We start from the raw sequence: 27,098 nt of genomic DNA on the forward strand, positions 1-27,098 counted from the left end.
TGGCGGGTCCAGGGGAAACAGTACCTGCATCCGTGAGGCAACCCGGCACGAACGAATCAATGGTACAGAGCTGTACTGGCGAGTCCATAGTAAAGACATTGTTACTTTTTCTGGACTCTGTGATGTTCGTGACCATTGTCATCTTTTTCAGATTTGTAGTTTGTCGTGATTTCTTTTCTCATTCTAAATAAATAATCATTTTTCTCACCTGGTTTTCTAGCATAACTGGATTCATTTTCCTAGGTGTCAAGTTCAGCCCCGTAAACCTGCATCTACTTCTTTCTGTTCCCCTGGAACACATCCTCCAATATTGTCCCGAGAGAGGGTGTGTGGGCGTTTGTTGTTTGAGGTGGTTTTTTTTCAGATCTTGGGTGTCTACAAGTCCCCCACCCCCATTTTGTTTTTAATATTTTCACTTAATTGGCAGATTGGCTGGATATAAAGTTCTAAGTTGGAAGTTATTTTCCTTCAGAATTTTTAAAAAATATTTTTAAAGATTTTAATTTATTTTTAGAGAGGGGAAGGGAGGGAGAAAGAGAAAGAGAGAGAAACATCAATGTGTGGTTGCCTCTCATGTGGCCCCCACTGGGGAACTGGCCTGCAACCCAGGCATATGTCCTGACTGGGAATTGAATTGGCGACCCTTTGGTTCGCAGCCTATGCTCAATCCACTGAGCTACACCAGACAGGGCATATTACTTCAGAATTTTTAAAAGGATTTTACTTATTTATTTTTGGAGAGAAGGGAGCCGAAAAGGGATGGAGAAAGAAATGGAGAGAAACATCAATGTGTGTGAGAGAGAGATATTGACTGGTTGCCTCTCAAATGTGCCCCAACTGGGGACCAAGCCCGCACCCAGGCATGTGTTCCGACTGGGAATCGAACCAGCAGAATGACGCCCAACCAACGGAGCCACACCAGTCAGGGCCAGATCCCTCAGTTTTAACCTTTCTAGAAAACAGCACCTCTGATTTCCCCTGGGGTGGAGGAGGACAGTTGCCCAGCCTGGAGGAGTGAAGGACAGTTTCCAGGGATCTTACCACTGCATTTCTAAAACAGCTTCCTCCCAGACTTCCTTGTTCTAGCCCCTCCTGTCCCAGAACATCCCGTGCTACGAGTTGCTGAGTTGTCTTATTTTGAAAGAATTCCACTGCATACATCATGCTGTTTCTCAATTCCCCCCACTTCTGGCTTAGGTCTCCGCTGTCTCCATGCTGCTAAGGCTACTGCCATTTGCCTATCTGCTTTCCAGCTTCCTGGAGGATTCGCTGTTGTCTTCTCTCTGTTCTCCCCATATCTGTGGGCTTATGCCTTTGAAAAAAAAAAATCTCTGTTTTGGAGCTCCCGGGTCAATACTACATGGGGTTGTCTGCTTTGAAACTTACCCTTCAATGTGTCATTTTTCTTTGGCAACAGACTATACCTGCCTGGATTTTTTTTCCAGTTCAGAAATAATCTTCAAATTGACTCCTGTTGAGTCCTATTTGCAAAGACAAACACGTCCATAGCTTAGCAATCTTTGCTCATGCTCCTCACGCTCGTCTTTGCAAGACGCTGTTACCTCAAGATATCCTGACTTCAGCTATGCACTTGGGTTGTTGTGCAGAGGATGCTGGGATGCCGCCCTGCCTTTTGTTTTTTTGGCTCACGATTTATTTAACCACTCTCTATAGTAACACATGTAGGGCTTTTTAAGCATTATTAGACAGGCTGTGATGAGCACACAAAGACAGTTCACTGCCCACATTTGAATATTTCTTAACATGTGGAATCGCTGAGCCGCCTCCCTACTTTTTCATCTCTTTTTCTTTGCCGCCGTTGTTTGGGGCCATCTCGACATCTGAGAATTACTGGCTCTCGCGTTATTTACAGAAAGTTAGTTTCACTGTCTCGGAGAGGCCCGGTAAGCAAAACTCTGGAGAAATGAAGTAACTTGTTCTTTAAGATTAGACTTGTTAAACAATATTCCCAATATTTCAACTCAACATACTGCCACTCCTCCTCCTCCTCCTCCTCATCATCATCAATATTATTGGGAAAACATGGTGTTCTGGATGCTAGGAAAAGAGGCTGGGGCATAGATGCCTGCTTAGAATGAGAAAAACAGACAAAATCTGCTTTTACTCTTTTGGTCGGCATCAACATTTGGGAGTGGAACCGGCGACCCTTTGGTTCGCAGACCAGCACTCTAGCCACTGAGCCATACCAGCCTGCATCAACATTTTAAAAGAACGTTCGATTTCTTTTTCTTGATGAATTTGTCCTCCACTCTGGGGGGAGAACCAAGAGTCTCCCTTCTTTTCTGACCCTTCCCCTTCTCTCCGGGACTCAGTTTCCTCATCTGTCTGCCTGATGGGGACCTCGGACTAGAAGAGACACACTGAGGGCCCCTCCTGTTCACAGCCCAGGCCCAGGGCCTGGGTTGGGTCACGTCCTCTGGCGTGGACATCTCCTTCTCCGTCACGGACTGGGTGCTCCCTGAGCACAGAGTTTGCTAAATTCTCACCACTGGACACACAGAGAAGGAAGGGGGAGACCCTCCGAAGAGATGATTTCTCACCCCCTTCACAGTGAGAGCTGGAGCAGCCTGAACATGTTCGGTTTCTGGAAGAATGAAACCGGAGTTGGGGCTGGACTGTAGACTGAGGCTTGCACAAGCTCCGGTTCCTGTCCCAGCCCTCCCAGGGTGCTCCGCCTGCCCCGGGCACAGGTAGGCAGGCCCCATGGGGGCATTTTGGCAAATCCCTGGTCTGCCAGCTCTGAGTCCGTAAACCACCCACTGCCTCTCCCTGTGGCTCTGTAACCCTGAACTTGGTGCGTGGCCTAGAGAATAGAAGGAGAACCCGGAGACCAAAGGCACACGGGCAGCTGGGAGGAGGGAAAGGAGCCCAGCACCCTTCGTTCTTACAAGCCAGAGATCGGCCTGCACGCCGCCCACGCGGGCCGCAGGGACGACCCACTCACAACAGAAGAGAGGGGCCCCCTTGGGCCCGTTAAGTTTTCTTCTCTTGGTCGCTTCCGGCCTCATGCATTCATTCATTAAGTCACTGAATCGTTTTTCAAAAATTTCACGAAGCACCTTCGTTCGTGGAAAGCCCATCCTGCGCCATCAACTCCTGCCCCTAAGTTACTCACTGGCCCAGAGAGTCTGGGCAGGTTTTGTAACTCGCAGCAAGTCTGATTCATCTGTGATGCGGAAGGGTCGCCTGTGGGCGTTAGAAACACAGCAGGTGAAGTCCGGCGAGCGGGTGGCAGGCTCGAAGCTGTGGCGCCGGCTTTCGGGGCCAGTGCGCCCCACCAAGTCAGGTGGCCGAACACGGAGCAGGGAGGTGGAAGCCGGGGCTTGGGGATCCGCAAATATACCGGTGCAAAGTGGGGAGCGCAGTCCTTCTGGACGGCGAAGGGAAGGCAGATTGGCTTCTGTCAAGGGCGACCACCACGGCTTTAGACCAAAGGGGAAAAACAAACACCACCTCCAACAAACGGGTCACTCTCAACCTTCAGTGAGGACTAGACCCGGGAAGGTGAAGACAAGTCCCAGCCTCCTGGGCTCGGAAGGGGCGGGTGTTGCCGCAGGAAGGGTAGGAGGGGCGAGGAGAAGGGACAGGTCCCGCCAGCTCCAGCTCCTGCGGCGCAGGGCGGAACCTCGGCCGGCCGGCCCGCCCGCCCGCGCGCAGGTGTGAGAGCCGGGGCGGAGCGCAGCGCTGCCGGTGCCAGGCTTCCGCGGCCGCCGCCCCGGACCACGGGCCACAGTCGCTTTCCCCGCCGAGGCCGAGGCGCCCGGAGCCATGGCCGGCCTGAACTGCGGGGTCACACTCCCACTGCTGGGGGTCCTGCTGCTGGGAGCCGTGCTCCTGACAGGCGGAGCGGGTGAGTGCGGGGCTGCGAGTGCGCACGGCGCGGAGGGGCGAAGGTGGCCGGAGAGCGGGGGCCGGGCGAGGAGCGGACGGACGCGGGCCGGGGGCGCGGGGCACGGGGTCGGGGCGGGGGGAAGAGCAGTTCCGGAGCGCGGACGGCACCGGGTCCCCCGCACCGCCGGATTCCCGGGCGCGTTGCGTCGGACGCGGAGGCTGTGCCCTCCTGGATTTCGAGCGACCTCGCCCTGGGCGGAGGCCGCGGCACGTGGGAGTGTCCTCGAGCCGGGAGCCCAGAAGTTTGGGACATAAGTCGGGAGCAGATCGGGAAAGGAAAGAGGAGCCGGAAAGCCGAGCCCGGTACCTGCCGCGGTGGCGCGCGGTGCGCGCAGGGCCTTTACCTGGATTATTGGCGGCGCTCGGGGAGACAGGGCGTGGGGTGGGACTTTCCTTTTGGCCCCCAACTCCTCGCCTGGGCCAGGGAGAGGTGCAAGGAAATAGGTTTTAGTGTTGCAACAATCCAGAGGATCATCTTCCCCCCCCCTCCGTAGCTCCGTTCTCTCTCCCCTGAAGTTCAGGAACATTAACAGAAAGTGACTGCGTCAGGCGGAAGGAAGGCCGCCGAGGCTCCCTGTTCCCCCGGCCCCGGTTAGTGCAGTGGACCTTGACCGCTGAAGGGGTCGGCGGAGCCCGACGTCCGGACATCTCTGAATTTCGGGCTGTTCTGGTTGGGGGTGGGACCGCCACACCCCAGCCGTTCGTGAGCCAGGACTATGGAGACAGTAAATCACCTGGTTACTTGTGAGAGCTCGATACGAGGCCTTTCCTGAGACTGGCACAGGTTTTGGGTTTTGTAAAGCGGTTCGGGGAGCGACTCGGGTCTTCGGCTGCCCTTTTGCTGCTCCTGAGAGGGGCGTTTGTATGTGGCAGGTGGGTCAATCAGGGTAAATCATACGCTAAGGGATGTAACTGGGCCGGGGAGGAGAACTGGGGCGCATTGGGAAGTGCCATCGTTATAAATCCAAGATAGGAAACCTTCCCGGTTCCTTTCTGCCTGGTGGACAGAACATTTAGAGACGTCATTTAAAACACGGTGGTCGTAGCTACTGTAATTGAAGACTGAGTTTTTAAGATTCCCGTTGAAGGGAAAAAGAATGTAAGAATAAAGAGTAATTTATGCTCCAGCTAGGGTGGCTCCGTTGATTGGAGCGTTGTTCCCAATGCGCCAGGGTTTCCGGTTCCGTTCGGGGTCAAGCTCATGCAAGAACCAGCCAGTGAGTGACTAAGTAGGCAGAACAGCAAATCTGGGGTTCTCTCTCCGTCTCTTGTCTCCCTTTCTCTCTCTCAAATCAATAAATAAAAAGGTAAAATAAGAATAAAGAGTAATTTAAATGTATGAATGTCTCCTAACGTACCGTATTTTACCGTGTATAATGTGCACCCGTGTGCAATGCCCACCCACATCTGGGTGGTGATTCCCATGTCTAATGCGCATCCTTATTTTTCCCTCGAAAATTTAGGCAAGAAGTGCCCTTAATACATGGCAAAATACGGTACTGATTACAAAGCAAAAAGAAAGAAAGAATAAAGAGTAGTGTAGCCAATGAGAATGAGAGTGATTGCGTGTGTGAGAAAGTGCGTGCCCACTCCTGAACACACCGCACTTGGGAGCTGTGTGGAAGCTCCGGGGATTGTCTGAAATGTCTCTGGTGGTCCATGAGGACAGGCGAGCACTTCTGCATTAAGAGTGTGGTGTTAACCGAGGCGTTACTAATGGCAGAACAGTTGCAGCCAGTTCTGAACTGGCTTCTGTTACCATCGCTCTCTCTGCGTGGGCTGGAGAGACTGCCCTTTGGTCTCTGCAGCTCGGGTGGAGCCCCTCCCTCCAGGAAGTTCTTCACTGGGGAACCAGGTCTCTCGGTTCAGTGAGTAAACAGGAGGAAGCCCAGGCACTTTCATTTCACTTTCTTAAATCCTTTCCTCGGTGTCTGGAACTGGCCCTCTGAGGCCACTTGACGGACTTAACTGAGGGCCATGCCTTTCTGGTTAGGGGAGTCGCCTAGTACATTTGCTTTGCCCGAAGTCTTGGGGTTGGTCTGCCCCATGGGGGCCTTGGAGAGGTTGCTGGAGCCGGTCCTGAAAGGAAGAGATGAGCCAGAGAGAGTCCTGGCACTCTTACCCTACACTTGGCAGAGTGAAAATGAACTTGGCCTCACTGCGGAGCTGAAGGGTAAAAGAAAGTTTGCTTCTTGGTGTGGTGTGTTTGTGTGAGTTTGGTGTTGGGCCAGCCCCCACCCCCTCCTGATTCCAGGAAAGAAGGACTGGTTCAGTTGGAATTCAGTTGTTCAAACCTCAACTTAGTGTCCTTGCGAGCACCACCCAGATACCAGCGTCGGGCTCAGTGACCCCATTCTTGCCACCATTGTTTCTGGCCAGAGACGTGAGCAAGCAGACATCCGATGGTGTGTGCCCTCGCCCTGGGCGTGTGTTCATCATTCTTCACGTTCAGATGAGGAACTGCCAGCTGGCATCTGCCAGGCAGGACTGCGGAGCACCCCTCCCCTGCAGGGCCATCCTGTCTGAGGTGACTGTTCCCTGCCCCACCCCCAGATCTTCCAGGGACTGTGCCAGGCGTCACTGTGAATCTGGGCACGCTCATTTCGGCACACAGGCTCTTCACGTCCGCCCCCCCCGCCCCCCTCCACTGCGGGTCACTGCTGCCTTTATTCTGTCCGGTGGCAGCTAACTGATGGCTTTAGGGGAGGGAAGCGTGCTGAATTTCCTTTCAAATATTTACTTTCAGTTAAGTGGTCAGAACACCCTGAGCATTATGTATCAAGGAGGCTGGAGACAGGCGTGGGCTCTGTAGCTTCTCATGTTTACATTGATGAGTAATCCGTTCTTCCTGACTTTTTACATCGATGAGTCTGAGTTAAGGTGCAACGCACTGTAAGCTGCTATAACATGCAAGCCCAAATGTGTGTGGCGGCTCAGACACAACAGCTGTTTGCTCACTTCTTGCTCACACAAGATGGCAGACAGGGGAGCTCCTCCCGGCAGGGGTCTGAGCGTCTTCGACCTTCCGGCTCTGCCTCTCCAACAGGCGGTTTCTCTGTCCACCAGCCTCCCATTCATTCTCGTTCATTCATTCATTCATCTCTGCCGCACCCAGAGCTGGGGTCCTCCCTGAGCAGAACTTGCCTGCATGTCTCTGCAGGGCCCTTTACGTGTATCCCGGAGGGGGAGGAGGGGTGGGGGTGTGTTTGCAGGAAGGCAGCCCCACTCCCGGCAGGTTTCAAGGGAACAACCGGACAAGGGTGGCGAACGGCCTGTGGAACAGTGAAACAAGCCCGTGTAAAGTGCGTTTGTGCCCTGTGAGGCTTGTTGTGTTGACTTGCTGTCTTCCCGGTGAGATCGTGCGTGAGCTTAGGGGAAAAGGCTGGAAGATTTGGTTACCCTGGATGTATCTGGCCTCCCACTGTGGCTCCCAGGGGCCTCCTGTGTGAGGGCGGTTGTTGGAAGCACTCACAGCTGTGACAGGGACTCTGTATTGTCCCTCGTGCTCATCCGAGACAGCCACGCCACTCCCCCGGCCCCCGACTCGGCTGGTTTGGTTTCTCTGAACGGTAATGCGGAGTCGGTGATGGAGAACAGTCCAAGACCAGAATTTGCTTCACAGGCTTGCATTTCACTAACTTTTATGAAATTGAACGTCTTTTCTTCAATTACAATAATTACTTTAAAAATAATGCACACTTACCAGTTCTCTCCTGAGTGCGGCGCAAGCCGAGGGTGCCGTGGAAAGCCGGGTGGTCTGACTTGGAGGGGGAGGGGCTGTCCGCTCTGCCAGGTGGACTGCAGCTCAGTCACACGACTGTGCGGCCAGGAAATGCCTCGCCTCAAAGTGAACGTCCCTAAATAACACATGTGGAAATGTCTTCATAAAAGGAACAAACCAAAACTGCACCACGAGCTCCGGGAGCGTAGCTTTCTCGAAGTTTCAGTGAACACTGCTACACTGGGTGACCAAAGATCTGAGCATTCTGGGTGACAGGTGCCGTGTCTGCAGAAAGGTAGGAGGTGCGGGTCTGCCGCCTTTGTCGGGGACGGTAAAAAGACAGTGTCCGGAGGTTCGCCAGCTCTCCACACCCAACAGTTACGAAGCTTAGACGTGGGGCTGTCGGCTTTGCGGCCCTCCTGTCGGGCCTCGGGCAACGTCGTGCAGCCCCTGGAGCCGCGGAGAGACGTCCGCAGCACCTGACACCGCGTGGTCCAGCCCCGAGCCGGGCTGCGATGCTGCAGGTCCAGGCACCTGCCGCGCTCCTCCAGACAGAAACCTTGTCTCCATGACTGACCCCGAGGCAGGAAGGTCATGCTCTTTCAAACAAGGATGTTTGGCTAAAGCCACGTGTGATCCGAGAACAACTCACACACCTTTGGTGAGGGGTTCCAGGACGTCAAAGAGGGTGCGGCGGTGGTAAGATGAAGCGCCTGAGTTTAAAGGACTCGGGGCATCTCCTGGACCCAGGCAGACCCTCCGCCCTTGTGGGGTGGCACTCCAGCCACGGAGAGGAGGCCACGAGCCAGCAGCCTGGAGGGAGGGGTGATTACCTCTGCTGCTCCTGCTGGAGGCTCCAGACAGCCCTGGATGGACAGACGGATGGACGCTGTCTCAGGAGAACCACCACCGACAAGTCTCACTGCATCTGGGCCTTGGAGCGTCTCCGAGGCTCACACCCAGCGCCTCTCAGTCACACTCAGCCTCTGGATTCTTGCTCGCCGCTGCATTTTCACTTCCCCAGGCCACACATCCCGGGAGGCTCAGACTCCCACCTGCAAAGACCCCCGGCGGAGGGAGAAGGGCAGGGATCTCCTTGGGATGCCAGTTCCCTTCTAGCATTTTGGAAACAACCACGTTCTGCCAAGCTTTAGAGGTGGACGAAGCTTGGTTCAAATCCTGACTTCACCACTTACTGACTAGACACTTGGGCAAATGACTTCACCTGCCCCAGACTCAATGTCCTTAGTTCCCAAACTGGGGTGCCAGCACCTGGGGGGTGGCTGGAGGTCTGAAAAGAGTAAGATGTGCAAGTCACTCCGCCTTGCGTCTGGCCTCAGGGAGATTCCTCGGTTCGGGGGACTTGGGACTGCTTCGAGTGTTCGAGTTATTTCCCCAGGAGACCACCTGGACCAGTCATCCAGGCGGAGCCTGTGAGGCCGGGCCCTGCTGGGGAGCATTGTTCTCAGGTCTGTGCCGCTCTCCACGGAGCCCCGGTGACTGTCCCACTGCAGGTGATGCCGGGCACTTCTGAGGACATCTGCGGGGAAGTTTCTAGAACTGAAGCTGCTAGAGTAAAAGCAGCAAGAAATGTTCTCAGCCTATAACAAGCTTTTCAGAAAATTGTTTGCAAATCTACATTGATTGTGTACCTGAAACTCACCTAATTTTATATGTCAGCTGTAATTAAGAGAATTAAAAAAATCATAAATTGTTTTGAACGAGCTTCTACACACTTCCTGCTACGGAGGACCTGACTGGACCAGTTTTGTAGACGAATGTGTGAAAAACTCATGAAAACGCCCCAGGGGGCTTCTGAGGATCACAGCCCGGCTGGGGAGCAGGTGTCAGCGGGACTGGCGAGGGCCAGGCCGTGCAGCCGGAGCGGGGTCTTCTGCGGAGCCTGGCAGGGCCCCAGCCTTTACTCCTCGGTGAGAGGCGGAGAAAGTTTGCCACACTGGCCTGGGAGTCGCTGACAGTCTTATCAGGCACTTGGGCCTTGGGCTCACCCTGTCAGGCGAAAGCCCTCAACACGTCAGAAGACAGGAGGCATTTTTCAAATGCAGACAGTGCTGGCGTCATCTTGCAGAAGCCGGCCACAAGCCGATGGACCCTGGAAGTGACATCTCCCAGCCTCCTTGGTCACCACCTTTGGGAATACAACCCAAGTTCCAGGCAGTGCCCTGGGGCTCAGGGTTGGGGCGGGTAGAGGCAGGTCCCACTGGCACATTCAAACTCCAGATGAGCATCGTCTGCTCCTGGCCCTGGAAGCCAGAGAGTGGCAACGACCCAGTGTTATTCGAAGCCTGGGTGGACAAAGTGTGGTGCCGCCAAACCCTGGGATGCTACTCAGCCATTTCAAAGAATGGGGCACAGCTTCCTGGTGTACCGATGTGGTTGGTCTCATGGACGTGGCACCTTCCGTAAGAACCATCCTCTGACGTAACACATTCCACAGCAGCCCTCCTCATTGACGTGGCACCTCCTGGGGGCTGCCCTGGTCCCCCTGAGTGAGGAAAGCGCGTGCCTGCCTGCCCCAAAGGTTTCTGGGGTGGGCAGCCTTCCTTTGCTGATCTGATTTCCCCTGGGCCGCCTGGATGGCCAGAGGGATCACGTTATTGACCAGTCCTAGGTCACTGAGAGAGCTTCATTCAGAGACTTCGTATTCTCTGCCCTGGTCAGTGTGTGGCTCCACTGGTTGGAGCATCGTCTTGTAACTGAAAGGTTGGGGGTTCAATTCCGTGCAGGGCACTTGCCTAGGTTGTGGGTTCCGTCCCCGGTCCAGGTGCAGGTGTGTGTAAATCCCGGTCCAGACACATACATCCCGGATCCGGGTGCTGATACCCAGGTCCGGGTGCTGATTCCTGGGTCTGGGTGCTGATGCCCATTCCGGGTGCTCATCTCCAGTCAAATGATCTCTGGTCTGGGCATGTAGGGGGAGGCAACCAAATGATGCCTCTCTCACATTGATTCGATGTTTCTCACTCTCCTTTTCTCTCTAAAGCAATGGAACAGGTGAGGATTTAAAAAAGAGTTACTCTCCATGTCATGTGGGTTGACTCCCCTTTAAGATGGCTGGAAATGATGATACTGATAAAAGGTCCCAATCCTTAGTCCCTAAAACAGGAAGTTTATGCAGAAGGATCCATTCCCAGTTGGCCGCTGTGGCTCCAGGATGGTGACTCACTCACACCCCCCAATCTCGTCCCCCTAAGTGATCAAGAAGCTGGGCCTTGGCAGTGAGGAAGCAAGTACACCCAGCCCCCCGCACCCCAAAAGACCAGTTTCACCCATCTCTCAGCTGCCACGGGTGGAGGCGGAGGTCTCCGATGGCCACTGCCTCTCACGCCCTGGCTGCAGTGGGCGGAGGCTGCTGTCCGCTCGTCCAGTTGGCCCACGGATGGAGCACGGGCCGGGTCAGCCAGTGGTCCTTCCCCAGATGAGGCAAAGGCAGTGTGGCTGCCAGCGTGTCAGGAGTAAAGGTCGTGAAGGAGGCGGTGAAGATGCCAGTGAGGGTGGCCATATGCCCCCCCTGGCTGCCCAGGATCTGTCATTCCTGAGGCCAGAAACAGTGTCTTTGACATCTGCCCCTCCCTAGCCTGTGGCCTTGAGGGTGGTTGTCTTGGCATAGCACTGGGTGTGAGGGGTCGGAGGTCAGGCAGTCCTGGGTGTGTGTCCTCCCAGCTGTGACTGTGAACAGTTTTCCTGAAGGAAATAAACGTATAGAAAGTACCCAGCACATGGCAGATGCCAAACCAATGGGGCGGGCCAGTTACTGCCATGGTTCCTGGACGTCACCTCCCAGCAACCCTGAGCCTCAGGCAGCCCCTTTGCCACCTGACGCTTCTGTACTCTGGGTTTGAGGCCAGGCTTCCACTGAATCTTGCCTGTTTCCTGTGTGTCACCTGAGCTGCCCACAGGTCTAGGTGAGGTGACCAGCCTCGAGTTCTTTTGGCCACAGCGTCACCTTCTCCTGGACCCCCTCCTCCACCTCCCTCCCTGCCAGCTTCCAGCATCTGGACACTAGAGCCGTGTAGTAAATATAGTGTCCTTGGCCCTCCTCACTGGCGTGCCCCACCACAGGGCTGCCCACTTGGCACGACCCCATCCACAGGGGTGACTCAGCTCTGAAGGGGAGGCAGGGGTGCCACACAGTACCTCACACTTCCCCAAACCCCTCTCCTTGGGCGGCTTCGCAGGCCCTGCCTGGGGTCCCATCTGGTTCCAAGTTCTCCATTACGTTTCTATTGCTGCGTACCGAATCGTCAACAGACTTAGTGGCTTAAAACGACACCATTAAGTAGGTCATAGTTCTGTAGGTCACAAGTCAGGGCTGGGTTCTCCGCTCAGTCCCACAAGGCTCCAGCCAGGGCGCTGGCCAAGCTGCGTTCTTATCTAGAGCTTGGAGTCCTTCTCTAAGCTCACGTGGCTGCAGCAGAAGGCCCTCCCCTGTGTCTGCAGGTCCGAGTCCCCTTTCCCTGTGGCCCATGGCCAGGGCTGCTGCTGTTCCAGGCCACTCGAGTTCTCAGCCCTGCGGCCCGTTCCACTTTCAAAATTGGCTTCCGAGAACCCGCCTCACGTTGAATCTCTTCTGCACTTTCTGAATCTCTTTCTCCAGGAAAAGCCCGGTCTCTTAAGGGCTCAGCTGGCCCAGCCCTTCAGGATAAGGCCACCTGGGCCACACAGGTGGCTCCATCTCGTTCACCGTCCCTCCCACACTCAAGGCGATGGCCCTGCACAAGGTCACCGGCTGTTGGAGTTAAGAGACTGGGTCATGGCTTTGTCCTACCTGCGGGGATGGTGGTGACAGGGGCCATCACAGCCCCGTTCTCTGTGCTTTGAGGCCACACAGGTGGCCTCGTTTCAGTACTTGTTGAAGCCCCGCACAGTTCATCTGTTTGGCTAGATATTACAGTCGAGACACCCGTGGGGTCGAAAGGCAAGGTGGCTTGTCCAAGTGGCCCGGGGAGTGACCAAAGTGCTCGGGTTTGTGAAGCAGGGGTGCCACCACCTCAGGTTTAGTGATGTGGGCCAGGGCTCGAGTGGCCCCGGAATTGGCGTCTGTCTTAACAGAACCTTCTCTCCTGCTCCCCCCACACTCCCTTATGGAGGGTTTTCAAACCTGCAGCTGAACTCGGTGTTTTAATAATGAACCTCTTCCTGCCACCTCCTGACCTTTGACTCTCACATTATCCTTTGAAGAACTGTGAATAATCAGGAAGAAATGGGCCGGTGTAAGTTTCTGGAAAAGCCCATTTTCAATTAAACTTATATTCAGTTTAGCCAGCTCATGGCTGATGTTCAGACAAGTAAGAAGGGTTTCTTTTCTATCGCTCCTAATCGCCAAGGAATGCAGTCCTGTCCGGACGATTCCCTGGGTGGCTGTGTGTGCCAGCCCCCGAGCCGGAATCCATCAATCAGCCCGTAGCCAAGGACAGGAAGTAAAGGTCCCTGAGCAGTAGCGGCCAGGGGGGCGTGGCCACCGGACCAGATTTCCACTTTGCAGAGACACGCTCCTGCTTATTTCTCATTGCCTTCTGCCGTCTTTTGAGTTTTCTGGTTATTGCCATCACTTTTGGTTTAAAGAAAAATTCCTACCCCTCTCGCAAAGCAATGATTACGTGTAGGTATGACTTTGAGTCTTTGTGATTTAGCTTAATTTCTGGTTGTTATTCAAATCCATGATTAGCAATTAATTCTCAGGTTTGAAAGCAAAGCGCTCCTATATTCTGCTGTGTGAAACGAGTGAGACACAAAAGGGCGGATACGGAAGGGTCCCGCTTTTATGAGGTTCTGAGGAGGCAGAAAGCAGAACGGTGGTGGCCAGGGACAGGTTGGGGGGGCAATGGGGAACTGGTGTTCTGTGGGGATAGAGCTTCCATTTGGGGGAGTGAGAACGTTCTGGAGAGGGATGGTGGTGCGGGTTGCACAACCTTGCGAATGTACTCGATGAACTGCATACTTAAAAATGGTTACCATGGTCCAGGTTGTGTTTTGTATACTTAATCACAGTAAAAAAAAAAAAAAAGAAAAGAAAAAAATGTTTGCAGGGCTCACGCATGAGTAGTAGAAAGATGGGTGCTCTTTTTCCATTTTTAATTTATTTTTTTACCCTCCCTTCTCTGCCTCCTTACACACAAAAGCAAAGCAAGCCTTGGGGTTTGGGGGCTTGCTTTGTAAACACGCTAGCGCAGCTGACTGGAACCCCGAGCTCAGAGGAGGGCTGGACACACCCAGGGCCCGTCCTTTCACACGGACCCCCCCCACCTGGGACATCACTCCCACTCAGGGTTCAGACCACGGCTAAGCTCGTTTACTTAATCAGAAGCCAATAGGCTTCTCCCCTCCCTTTTCAGAGCTGGGAAAACAACAGGTTGGTGTAGCAAGAAGCGTGAGGCTCTGCCAGAACCCCGTTCCCTAAGGGCAGAGTCTTCTAATCCTTTGTCAGGAGACCCCTTGGACTCCCGAGGGCCCAGAGGGTTGAGCATCTCACCAGATGGTTAGCAACAGTCTTCCTGAGCTTTAAAGTTTGTTTTATTGAGGCACACAGTAAGTACACAGATCTGAAGTGTACGACGTGATGAATGTTACAAATACGTTGCGGCACCCCCGAAGATTTCCTCTTACCCCTTCCGCATTCATACCTGCCCCCACGGGTTCACTTACACCAGCAGAGAGTGGGTTTGTCTCCTTGACTTTGACATAATGGAATCATACAACATGTAGTTTTTTCTTTTTCATTGTCTCCCTGCTTTTTATCAGAAGACCTTGAACAACTAATCTCTGCTGGCAAGAGGAGGCCGTCAAACCGAAGTACCGTAGGGCCGCACTAAAGACTCGGAAATTCTGTAACTGCAGAATGTTCAGCAGGAGGGGAAGGGGGACCACAGCCCACTGCTCTGTGCACATCCCTGGGTGCCCATCTGAACGGGATTTCTCACCTGCCCCCGATGCCTCCCTGTCAGTCTTGTGACCCTCTCGGACCCTTGCGGCCCTCGTGACTCGCACTCCCAGCTCTGAAAAAAATGAATCTTCCGAACATTTCCTAAAATGCCCACGTGACTTAAATGGGCCCCATGGCATTGCAGCATATCATCATGAATTATTTACAGGGGCCATAAACTGACTTGTATTTTCCCCGCCTTCCTGGCCTGTCCTTACGCAGCTTTTGATACCTCTCTGGGCCTCTTGGAAACCATGCCTCCAACCAGCGCGGTTTGGGGCTAAAGCCCGTGTGTTGGGTTGGCCACTGTCCCAAAGGGACTTACACACACGTGAACACCTTATGCAAGTGAGTATATCCTGCTGCCGCAGACTGTGGCCCAGACGGGGCCCCCAGCCTGGCTGTGGCCTCTGACGGGGCGTGTCTGTGGTCACAGCAGGGAAGACACCCGGGAGGGTTTGGGTGGCTCCGAGCAAGCCTGTCACCACTTCAGAAAAAGTTCTCAGCCCAGGCCCTGCAGACCCAGTATATCCCCCGTACACCCCTTGGGCAGGATCATTTGGTTGCTTTAGAAAATACAGAACCTGCACCGTTGCCTATAAATTTCATTCCCGAATAGTGTGGGGAGTAAGGTAAGGAGTGAACGGACGCACCAACCAGTCGCCTGTCCCAAGAAGTCAGGTTGGCTGGGAGTTCCTTTGAACAGTGTACTTTGAACTTGATTTTTTATGTTCCCACTGACCCTCTAAGAACTGTGGAAGAGATAAACTATTTTAAAGGGAACTGTGGGTGTCTCACCCCAACTGGAGGAGGAGGAAATCCGGTAGATGGGCATTTGGGGAATTCTCCAAGGCCCAGGTCCGACTCTCCGAGGCCCACGTCCGATTTCGCCTAAGCGTCTCCCTGGCTATAGCCTGGAGAAGCCCCATGGGCTGGGGCTCCTGCAGGTGTCGCTCTGCCAAGACCTGGCACGAGCCCTTCGCTCCTGAATCATGGCTGTTTTTCTTGTGCCACCAACAAACACGGCCACCTCCCTGCCTCCCCGGCCACACCCCCTGCAAACCTGCTGGTGTCCCCTTCTCATGTCCCTGCACTGGGACACCACCAAAAATAGGCACAGAAAAAGAACCACACCCTCAACACTTCAAATGCCAGCGAACTTGACGTTTCAATTCCAACAACACTTTCAGGTTATTTTGACATGAAGGGTCCGTGTTAATGCGGTGAGCCCGGGAACCATTTCAAACAACCATTTGTCCCTTTCACTATCTGGGGGTCCCCCAGAGCGCCAGCCAGCCGCTGGGAAGTGTTTTATCCCTTTGTGACTGGCTATGCTGGTGAGAGCAAACCATTCTCCTCAGAAAACTCCTGGCCGTGTGTGCAATTCCTTGGGCAGGGCCAGCTCTGCCGAGTAATCGTTTGTCTGGCGCTGGGCTCCAGGCTCAGACTGCTCGGGCACAAAGGCTGCCCTGCCCTTCACCATTTAGGCCTGGACTCAGCCTCTTTGAGCCTCAGTGCCCTCATCCGTGAATGGGGTTAATATTACACATTCATATTCACATCTGTGGGGTGGCAGGGATTTATAAATACTCATCAAATGCCTGCACATATGAGGCACAGATGGTGTGTAGATTTCAAAGGCTCCTCACCCAAGAGACCAGCGAGGCCCATGAGTCCCAACACAGCCCAACACAGTCCTGAGCTGTGGTTGTCTTTCAAGTGGGCATTGGAAACGAATCACTTCCAGGTGGGCAGGTGGGTGGGCCTCCTGCAGTCAGGAAGACCTTCACTTCCATTTACCAGTCTGTGACTTCCTGGCCAGGTCACTGCCAAGTAGATTCAGGGCGGCTGCGCCGTTATCCCTCTACTGCCTGCAGGTCTCGAGGCCCCAGGTCCACAGCATGGGCAAGACTCTGAGTCTGGTGGTATGCCGGCCCGGCACACACCCCCCCCCCCATACAGCAGGTCCCATGCAATGGATTGATGCTATTGGTGGTGCCGCCAGGCCCTGGGCTCAGCCCCCAACTCCACGCTCTTCCTCTGCTTTGCTGGTTGATTTGACCGGCCTCGGCAGCTTCCATGAGTGTGGTTCCCAGGGAGTGGAGAGAGCGGGGAGCTGAGGTCGGACCAGAATATCCCAGCTGCCTTCTGAGCTCAGAGATGGGAAGTGAGGTCCCTTCTGTGAGCCCCAGGGGGGGCTGAAGTCACATGAGTCACTGTGTATAGAAGAAGGGCCTTACTGGCCAGCGACCTAGGCAGGGAAGGTGTGGAAAATTTAAGGAGGCACCAGACTGGCACAAGCCTGACAGTGAGGGTGCCTCCTTAGAGTCTGCCCCTCGGTGCCTTACCGGGTTCACTGTCTTCCCCGTCTGTCCAGCCAGCCAGCCAGGATTCAGGGCTTCAGATTGAGAGCTGCTGCTCCCGATGCTTCCCTGCCTCACAGCTGGGAATAGTGCCCCTCACTAGCATTAGTAATTGTGATCTGCTATCATCTGTAATATCAACAACAATGGCAATGAACTTGGACTCCTGGTAGGGTCCTAAGCACTCGAGGGGTATTAACTCTTATAGTTCTTGCAACAATGGCATTATTATTCCCCTTTGCAGATGAATAAATTGAGGTTGGAGAAGCTAAGGGATTTGCCCAGGGGGACACAGCTGGCAAGTCGTAGACCTCGGGCTGTCAGATTCCAGAATCCAGGCTCCGACCACCACACAGAGCTGCTAAGATACGCTGGTCCCACTGGGTGAAGCCCGAGCTCTAGGGCCAACAGCCAACCCCTCTGTAGCCCGGCCCCAGCCTCTGTCTCCAGCCTCCTCTCCCCAAATTGCCCTTGGCTGTCCCCCGAAGCCAAGTCCCCAGATGGGCTCAGGGAAGCTGTGTTCCTCATACCCCTGTGTCTTTGCATCTGCTGTTCCCTCCACCCGTCCTTCCTGACACCTGTCTCACGATCCCTGGCTGACAAACTCCTCTTCATTTTCCAAGACCCATCTTAAGTCATGCCTCCTCTGTGAAGCCTTCCTTGACCACTGCCCGCAGACTGTTAATAGCTGATCCTTGAGCAATCGCGTCAATGGCACAAGTGTCCCCACCCGGTGGAGGTGAGGTGGGGGGAGGGTGAATCACCGCCCCTTCTGCCCGCATCACTTCCTCCGGCTCCCAGGAAACGCGCATCCCTTGCCCGAAGGGAACCTCCACAGTTTGTTTATTTAGCTGGTGCTCAGTTGGGGAAGCAGGACTCCGCCCCATAGAGGAGCACACCCAGCTGCTGCTGGTGACCTTGTTGAGAGAGGGTTGTGCGTCGGCCATGCGGCATCTTTCTGAGAGAGGACGGGGCTGGGCTGGCCCAGTGGCTTCCCCTGGTGGGTTCGTCTAGAAGCGGACTCGCACACAGGCTGTGCCGGTCCGTGAGGCCGATCCACAGTGTGCTGCTGGGACCTGCGTCCCTCTCCCTCCGTGTCTAGGGGACTCCTCCGGGGCACCACTCGTCTTTGTAAGTCCCTCTCCTGATGCCCAGGCCGCGCCCAGTGCCTGACTGAGGGCCGATCCGTTCACCTCCACTAGGCGGAGCGAATGAGACCCTGTACTCCCAGGGAGCCACACCCAGATTCGAAGCAGCTGGTGCCGCCACATCCCAGAAAACGGAAGCCACAGTTGTCTGACTTTTAAACTGTATTTGAGGAATCTGGGAGTGACTGACTTCCCTGGTGTTCATCTGGCGAAATCCCCTTCTGTGCATCTAAATAGATGCATCTAAATAGCTTGCAAAGAAAATAGAATGGCAGGCGGGAGAAAGAACAGGGCTTTTGTTTCGTATCCTGTGATACAGGGATTAATGAGTGGTGATTAATGAACAGTGATTAAAATGATTGGAAATTCCCCCCCCCCAGAAAAGCTGCTGGTGAGGCAGAAGCCGGCAAAGGTGTCCTAATAAGGAGAGATCGGGAGGCAGGAGAGTGAGGGAGAGCTGTGACTCACCCAGTGCGGCGCCCGCACGCGCCCTGACTGCTCCGAGGCTCTTCCAGCCGGTGAGGCCTCGGCACCACTGCAGAATGTGGGGCTCTGCGTGGTTTTCTGTGAACTCGGTTCATCTACCATTGAAATCGTACAGCAGCGAAATACCAAGTCCCTGGGGAAACCAAGAAAGAGACGGTGAAGAAGAAAACGCCCACCCATTTTCTTTAAATGACAGCACACTTTTTTTTTTTTTAAGATTTTATTTATTTATTATCAGAGAAGGGAAGGGAGGAAGAGAGGAAGAGAAACATCAGTGGGTGGTTGCCTCTCACACACCCCTATGGGGACCTGGCCCATAACCCAGGCGTGTGCCCTGCCTGAGAATCGAACCAGCAACCTCTTGTTTGCAGGCCAGCTCTCAATCCACTGAGCTGCACCAGCCAGGGCTAATAATGGCTGTTTTTAAGCCACTGAGTCCTGGGTACTTTTTCAGCACTCACGTGTTCCGGCCAGCGGGGGGGGGGGGGGGGGGGTGGCCTGGCCGGGGCTGGGGCTGGGGCGGGGGTGGGGGGAAGAGGCTGAGGTTTATTGCACAGTGTTGGGATTTCCGGTTTCAAGGTATGGTTAATGGTGGTGAGAGGAGAAAATGGAAGCTGTGCAAGCAAATGTTCTCAAACCCAAGCATTTTCGAGGAAATGAGTTCGTTACTTTCCCCACAGCAGGGGCTTCTCTGCCACCTTTGTTACAGGGAAACGAATGCCTCTGGAGGGGGTACAAGCGGTGGGGGTGGGTGCAGGGAGCCCAGATTTCAGGTCTGTACGTGCTTGAGTCGTTATCTCTTCTCACTCTCCGGGCACAGATGAAAGGGACAGGCCGGCGGGTGACGTGGCTGTCGTATCCATCACCACCCCTGCTGCAGAGGTGGCCGAACTCGGCTGCTGGCGCCTGTGTCTCTAGCTTCCTGTTTCCCCCAGGATGTGAGCTGGAAGCCAGGCGGGGGTTACGCCACCAGGTTCTCTGGCCTCGGGGACCTCGGGAAATGCAAGCTATGGCTGGAGGGTGCAACATGCTGGGTCAGTCATCTGGAGGTCAGAACAAAGAAACATGGCGAGGTGTTAGAAGGACACCCAGAGCCCTGACCGGTGTGGCTCAGTGGGTTGGGCGTTCCACTCCTGGTCAGGGCACATTCCTGGGCTGCAGGTTCAATCCTAGGCCAGAGTGCGTATGAGAGGCAATCGATCAGTCAATGTTTCTCTCTCTCTCTTTCTCCTTCCCTTCCCCTCTCTCTAAAAATAAATAAATAAAATCTTTAATGAAAAAAGAAAAGTACACCCAGAGTGAGTCATTTAACCCTTTCAAGGCTTGATCTTTGTTTGCAAAGTGAGTTTGGGTGAAGATCTGGGTCATAAGTCACAGAGACAGCATCAGGGATTCAAAACAGAAGGACTGACATATTTAGGAATTGTAGCTGGGACACTTGGCTGTCCATACAGGGGAGAAATGGGTCCCCACCTCCCACCATAGGCCAAAGGGACTGTTTCCAACACAGATTCCCAGGTACTCTGGTGGCCTGCTGGGACTTGGAACTTCCTCACTTTACAACCCCCCGCCCCATTTGGAACCCCCTGGGCTAGACCGTTCCCTCCCTGGGTGCAGGGGCGCCAGCTGTTTTCGTCCCTCAATCCTTTGCACCAGCTACGGCCTCCAGAGCATATTTATAAACCCAGAAAATGTTTGTTGAATGAAAACATGATTTCAAGGGTTCTAAAAAATAATTTCCCAGAGAGATTACAGTTTTTCCTCTGGCTGTCGTTAGTAACAGAATAAGTTGTCATATACCCGACATGACCTGGCGGGGGCGGCACTGCCTACCTGAAAGCAGGAGGGAGGGGAGTGAGAACAACCTTGTTCTCAGAATCTAATTCAAAGGGAGCCGCAAATACTGCATACACCTTGAGAGAAACTAGGCCCACCCCCAAAATATTATTAAGCCACATTTCACCTGTGGGCATGATGATTCTTTTTTCATTTATTAAGGGCCTACTTTGTGTAGAGACCCAATCTTTCTAACACAAGTTTCCCCCCCTCTTCTCTGTTTATTAAGACATAACTTGTGTGTAATAAACTGCATCAATGTTTAGTGTACGGTCTGATGAATTGTGGCATGTGTGTGCAAGGCACACGCACCACCATGGTCAAAACACAGAAGGGTTCGCTAATCCTGGGGTTCTCTCCTCTGCCCCTTTTATGCCATCCCCTCCCTCTGCCTCCAGCTGCACGCCGCAGCTGGTCAGCTTAGTGTCTAGCACTTTATGAAAGTAGTAATAATCATACTTGTAGAGTCAGGAGTTTTTAAATGATGCTTTGGCCAAAGGATATGAAAGCGGGTGGGGGAGAAAGGAGAGGCAGGTAGAAGTTGGTCAGCTTGGCTGGCTGGGCTGCAGACCCCAGGCCGGGCGAGGCTTCACTGGGCACCGAGTCAGCCCCCCCAGGGAGCCAGGGCTGGAGGCCACCCGAGTGAGTGAGGAGCCTTCCCAGACGGGTGCTCCCTCCAAGGGTTTTGTACAAGTAACATGGTGAGATGCGTTTAGGATGACAGAACAAGAACACAAGGGTTGTCACTCAACGTGGGTATGAACCTGACCACTGGGCTTCTGAACTTAAATCTAGACTTATTTTTTTAATTAGAAGATTATATTTAGAGAGGGGGAAGGGAGGAAGAGAGGGAGAGAAACATTAATGCAAAAGAGAAATGTCCATTGGTTGCCTCTTGTACACACCCCCCACGGGAGATCCGAACCCCACAACCCAGGCACGTGTCCTGACCGGGATTCGAACTGGTAGCCTTTTGCTTTCAGGATGATGCCCACACCACTGAGCCACACCGGTCAGGGCGAGACTCGTTTTTAATCTGATGTCTTGAAGAACCCTTGGTCCTTCTGGTCTATCTCAGAAGAGACAGCTACGCCGCTTGAAGTCGAAGCATTTAAGTAAATAAACTGCTGCCTGGAGGATGTTTTCTCTCTCTGAGAGTATTAATTAATTTGAAAGCCCAGAGTTCCTGGTTCCCACCCGGATTTATCAGCTCAAACTGTAGTACAGGAATGGTGTTGTGTCTACGAGACAGGAAATGGGACAAAGACAAGGAAGGAGCTACAGATACTAGTTGTTGTGTTTTTCTTTGAAGATTTTATTTATTTATTTTTAGACAGGGGAAGGGAGGGAAGAAACATCAATGTGTGGTTGCCTCTCACATGCCCCCTACTGGGACCTGACCCACGGGGCATGTGCCCTGAGTGGGAATCAAACAAACTGGTGACCCCTTTGTTCTCAGGCTGGCGCTCAGGCCACTGAGCCACACCAGCCAGGGCAGATTCTGGTTTTTTGTGAGGCTGTTGGGAGGCTTAGAGCTCCTGCCTCCGTGCGTCACCTGGCGCAGTCTAGGTCCTGTGGGTACCACTGAACAGAACAAGGTCCTGCTGCGTTCCTGGAGGAGGCTCACCGTCTGATCATGGGAGGTGAGCCCAAATGGACAAATAGCATGGCACTCTGAGCCAGGGACTGGAGTAGGGATGGAGGTATAGGAAGTACCGGACGACTGGGCGGGGGTGGGAGGAGCACTGTAGCGGCTGGTCAGGGAAGGCCTCTCGGAGGAGATGACCTTTGAGATGAAACTGGAATGACCGAATGGGCCCAGCTTTCGCTAGAGAAGGCATTTGAGGAATCGGGACCAGCAATTCCTGAGGTAAGAAAGGGTTTTGTATGTCCAAGAAAGAAGGCAGAGCCGGCCGAGTACAGTGACCGAGGCAGAGAGGGGTGTGCACTGAGGCTGGAGCGATAAGAAGTCTTGCTCCAAAATTGCAAACCTAAGCCACCCAGGAAACAAAGTCACAAGGGCCACTGTGCTGGAGCCCTCATGCTCCAAGATGCGGGGCAGGAGCTGGTGATGCTTACACTTGCAAAGTCACTTCTTAACTTACTTGGCTACTGATCACGGACTCTGAGCCGGCAGGGAAGGAGTGTTATTCTGGCCCGACCTCTCATTTGACAAATGAAGGCACAGAGCGGCCCGAAGAGGGTCAAGTTCTGACCTGATACACGGGGGGAAATAGTTGTAGTTCATTATCACAGTCCAGGGTTCCATTGCCTCACCTGCTTTCCATGCTCGCTGGGGCTGAGTGAGTGAGGGGGAGAGAGGTGCAAGAAGAGATGGATGGAACTCCAAATATTTGATCATGCACAGCTGCTGGGCTCTGGGAACACACCCCTGCACTGTGTGTGTGTGTGTGTGTGTAGGGGGTGAAATGTACTCAGCTCTGGGGCTGGCAGGAAGTTCTGGTGAAGTTACAGGGCATGGCTGGTCAACGCCTGGAAGGGACCCAAGTGTCACTCAGCAGGTGCACTGACCCCTGCAATAACATGGACGAATCTCACCACCATGCTGAGCAAAGAAACCAGGTACCAAAGAGAAAGTTTTGTTAGGTTCTGTTTATATGAAGGTCCGAATCTGGCAACGCTCACTGAACGTCTTCTGGGGTCTGGAGTGAAGGTTGACTGCAGGGGGTGCCGCAGGAGCTTCGGGGGGTGATCTCATGTATCTGTATTTGTCAGAAATGAGTGGGTCTCTCTTAATGTGTGTAAATTATAGCTCCATAAAGTTGATTAGAAACATAAAGTTTTAAAAGGCAGGGAAAGCACAGCTGGAAAACCAAGAAAAGCTGTCGGGTGGGCTGCTGTTCATTGGCTGGATGTTTCCTGGGTGCCCTGCATGGGCAGGCGCTGTCACCGCAGTTGACAGTGTCTTTGCTCCAGAACGCGCTGGGGCACGCGCACCTGCCGCAGCCCTGCGGGCCTCTGTGAGTCCCTGGGTTCCCCCCAAGGGACCCACCTGTGGACGATCGTCCCTTCACGTGCTGCTCCTGGGCCATCAGCCACTGAGCCCTGCTTTCGGGACTTGTCGGGGGAGGGGTGCTCGCTGCCAAGGCGGAAAGTGGCTCTTCCCTGTTAGTCCGAGAAGACTTAAAGGTGGACAAAGCCAAGAGAACAGAGGGAGATCGTGCTTGTTCAGGAATCGGGGACCCTTCCTGGCCGGAGTGCACAGCTCTGCTTAACAGCCAACCCCCACCTCGCTTGCTCCTTCTTGCTTCTTCGTTTAGACCATTTGGCTGAACCCCAGCCTGAGGTGTTAGCATTGTTTGGCTCAAACTTTCCAAATTTGTGGACGTAATATGTGTATATCTAACCTCTGTGAAAGTTTCCCTACCCTCCGGGACTGCATGCCTGTGTGCGAATGTGTGCATGTTTACATGTACATATGCACGTGTGTACTGGCATGTGAAACATGCACAGCAGGAGACAGCCGCTCTTTGCAGAGAAACATGTCCCTCCACAGACACTTCCTGTGTGTGGACTTTGGTCTGCAGCCAGATGGAGGAGCAATGTGGCAGTTTCTCTGATTGCCATTTAATTGCGATTTAATACCGACAGGGTATCTGAAAACATACAGCTTAAGACACGTAGGATGTGGTACAGCAGTTTTGATCTTTAGAAAAGCGAATAAACTAAACCAGAGACACATGTCAGGGCCCACCCACAACGGCCCGATTCTCCCCCACCGACAGGGACACCACTGTCACTTTACACCATCCCCTTCTCAGGCCGGGGAAAAGGGATAAAGTTGTCAAAGAGGAGAGGGCATCCTCCCAGGACCAGCTGAGGGGAGGCAGCAGGTCCGCAGGCCTGAGTCGCCCTGCTCACTGCCTTTCTCCTCCTCCTTTCCGAAGCTTTCCAGATTGGCCTGCCCCACGGAAGTGGCATCACCGTTTCGATAAAGCTCGGGACCCCACTCCTGTCAGGGAAGCACTGTTCCATCATTACTAGGAGAATATTGACAACCACGTTGCTCATCAAATCTGGAGAAACCAAGGACTTTTCCTTCAGCTGCCGGGATCCAGAGAACTACTTTGTCATTGAGATTCAGAAGAACATTGGTAAGTACACTCTTGTGGACGGTCTGGCAGCCAGCCCACGATGCTGGGGAGGTGAGATCGATTTTGGAACTCTGCAGGTCCTTTAGCTCGCTGTGTTTTATAAAGGTTCATTGTCAAATCCCCCAAGCAGCCCCTGGAGGAGTTCCCAAAGAGAGTGGCTCGCCTGAGATGGCACAGCCAGCGGGATGCGGACCCGGGTTCCTGGGCTCCAGAGTCTGGCCCTGTGGCCCCTGACCCACAGTATCTCTGAGCGGAGCTGTGGGTCTTCAGGTCTGGGATGCTCAGTCTGATGTGCTAGAAACACCCAGCTGGTGACAGGCAAAAGTCAAGGGACTGGGGGACAAAAGAAATGAAGGTCGAGGAGGTGAGAGTAGAGAAATGGGTGGATGAAACACAAGGCAAAAAACAGCAGCTTTGGAGGCTGAGGGAGCAGGGTTTTGGCTTCAAGCTCTAGGGCAATGCTGATCATGTGACCCGATCACATGACTTCATGCAAATTACCTAACTCCTTTGTGACTTAGTTTTCTAGTCTAAAAAATAAGAGCCTTTGTACCAACCAATCAGGTTTTTATGAGGGTGAAATAAAGTAATGGGTTCAGAGTGTATGATATACAAGAATTCAACAAACTATAGATAATTGGTATTATTATAACTCAGAACTTGAGCTCGGGGTAGGAGATTGATATAAGAAATAATAGGCAGAAAAAAACAAGTATGTGATCTCCTAGTGGTTTGAAGGGGGGCTTGCCAACCAGCCACCCATGGAGGTGGTAATGGGGAGAATGCTTTTGTGATTTAACGAAGCCACATTCAGAAAACTTCTTTGCCTTTAGCTGAAAATAAATGAATCAGGTAATAGATCACGAAGGGAGAAAAAAGGATAAAAGAAACCTTAGGAGGAAGAAATTTGGCAAACTAAAAGGAGAAATTATAAGTCCTTCAAAGCAGTTTTCAAACTACGTTTAATAATTAAAACAAAGGCCTGGTTTTTGATAAAGACCAACTGTGCAGGCAAATCTCTGGCTAGTCTCCTGGAAAAGAAAGAGAAATTACAAATAGGCAGCATCAAAAGTGTACATGTGGATTCAATGAGGTATATACCAAGGCTATTTCTAAAACTGTAAGAGGCTACAACATGATGATATTCCATATGAAAATCCGAATGACATGGTGATTTTCAGGAAAAACTGAATGGACCAGGCTGACTCATAGAAGGGGAGGAAACCTGAATAAATAAATAGTAACGGAGGAGATTCAGAAAATGTCCCGGATGGAGGAGAGCAGGGATTGGGTCGGTTAGAGGTGGTTTCATGGAGGATGCTGTAAAACTTGAAGGAGCAAATCATTCCCGTGGCATTTGCGCACCGCTAGCGGAGGGTTGGCAGGCTCTGTCTGCAGAAGTCCAGCTAGCAAGTGTCTGAGGCCAGATGGTCGCTGTGACAGCGGCACAGCTGCGCTGTCACAGCACAAGGTCGGCTGTAGATAACAGGTAAACCAACAGGCAGTGGAAGTTCCAGAAACGCTATTTACAAGAACAGGTGTTTCGCTTGGATACACCTCATGAGCTGTAGTTTGCCGACTCCCATTCTGAGCACAGAAAGGGAAGTTTCCTAGCTCATTTTATATGGTTCTTATAGCCCTGATGTCAAAATCTGCCAAAGGGTTAAACAATAAACAACACAACAACTTCATAGACCAGCCTGTTATGACTGTCTGTGCAAAAAACAAATCCTAAGCATAATTATACCAAGTCCAGAAAAATGTATGAAGAGAACAAAGAAACAAGAGCAGTGAGACTGAAGACTGGAAGGGTTGTTCTGGGAGAAAGGACTGCATGTGATCAGCTTAATAGGTTATTTAGCGTGTTTTTAATACAACGTTCTCAGAAGTAGAAGGGTGTTTCCTAATCCAATAAAGTGATCTACCAAACCTGATAGCCACCTGGCTGCTGTAGCTCAGTGGATTGAGCGTAGGCCTGCGAACCACACGATTGCGGTTTGATTCCCAGTCAGGGCACATGCCTGGGTTGCAGGCCAGTTCCTAGCAGGGAACCAGTTCCCATCAGGGGACCCACGAGAGACAACCATACATTGATATTTCCTTCCTTCTCTCCTTCCCCTCCTCTCTAAAAATAAGTAAATAAATAATTAAAAGAAAACCCCTGATAGCCAATGTCATCCCCAGTGGTCCAGTCTGACCGAGAAGTGTCCCCAGTAACAGGGGAAGTGATATAAGGTTTCCCACTATGCCTGCTATTGGCCACCATCGTTCACAAGCTCTGGTTAAACATTTAGGGATCATCTGAATATATACAGAGTATGAACATAAAGTAAAATATAACATTTTACTGAAAGACAAAAGAGAAGATACACATACATGGAGAGATGTACTGTGTTCCATGATGAAAATCTCAGTACTTTTTAAATGTCAGTTCTCCCCCTCTCCAATTAATTAATCAGTTTGCATTGATTGCAGTTAGCATCTCAGTGACACTTTCACAGAGCTGGGGAGAACATGGAGGTCCTGAAGGATTCAGTGGAATGGCGTGTCACTCTTGAAAGACTGAAGTACCTC

At 52.9% G+C, this 27,098-nt stretch overlaps 1 protein-coding gene across 3 annotated transcripts in view; it reads left to right on the forward strand.

The window, feature by feature from the left end:
* The first annotated feature begins 3,608 nt into the window (after window positions 1-3,608).
* CDCP1 (CUB domain containing protein 1) overlaps window positions 3,609-27,098 on the forward strand; it is a 39,624-nt gene continuing 16,134 nt past the window's right edge. For all 3 annotated transcript variants that reach the window (XM_037148347.2, XM_053669552.1, XM_053669553.1), the window contains exons 1-2: window positions 3,609-3,871; window positions 24,318-24,524. In XM_037148347.2, the coding sequence (XP_037004242.2) occupies window positions 3,790-3,871; window positions 24,318-24,524 (289 nt within the window). In that variant the 5' untranslated portion in view covers window positions 3,609-3,789. The remainder of the gene's footprint in view (window positions 3,872-24,317; window positions 24,525-27,098) is intronic.

This window comes from Artibeus jamaicensis, unplaced genomic scaffold (genome assembly GCF_021234435.1).
Source record: "Artibeus jamaicensis isolate MK-2021 breed Jamaican fruit bat unplaced genomic scaffold, CSHL_Jam_final contig_519, whole genome shotgun sequence".
Classification (NCBI taxonomy): Eukaryota; Metazoa; Chordata; class Mammalia; order Chiroptera; family Phyllostomidae; genus Artibeus; species Artibeus jamaicensis.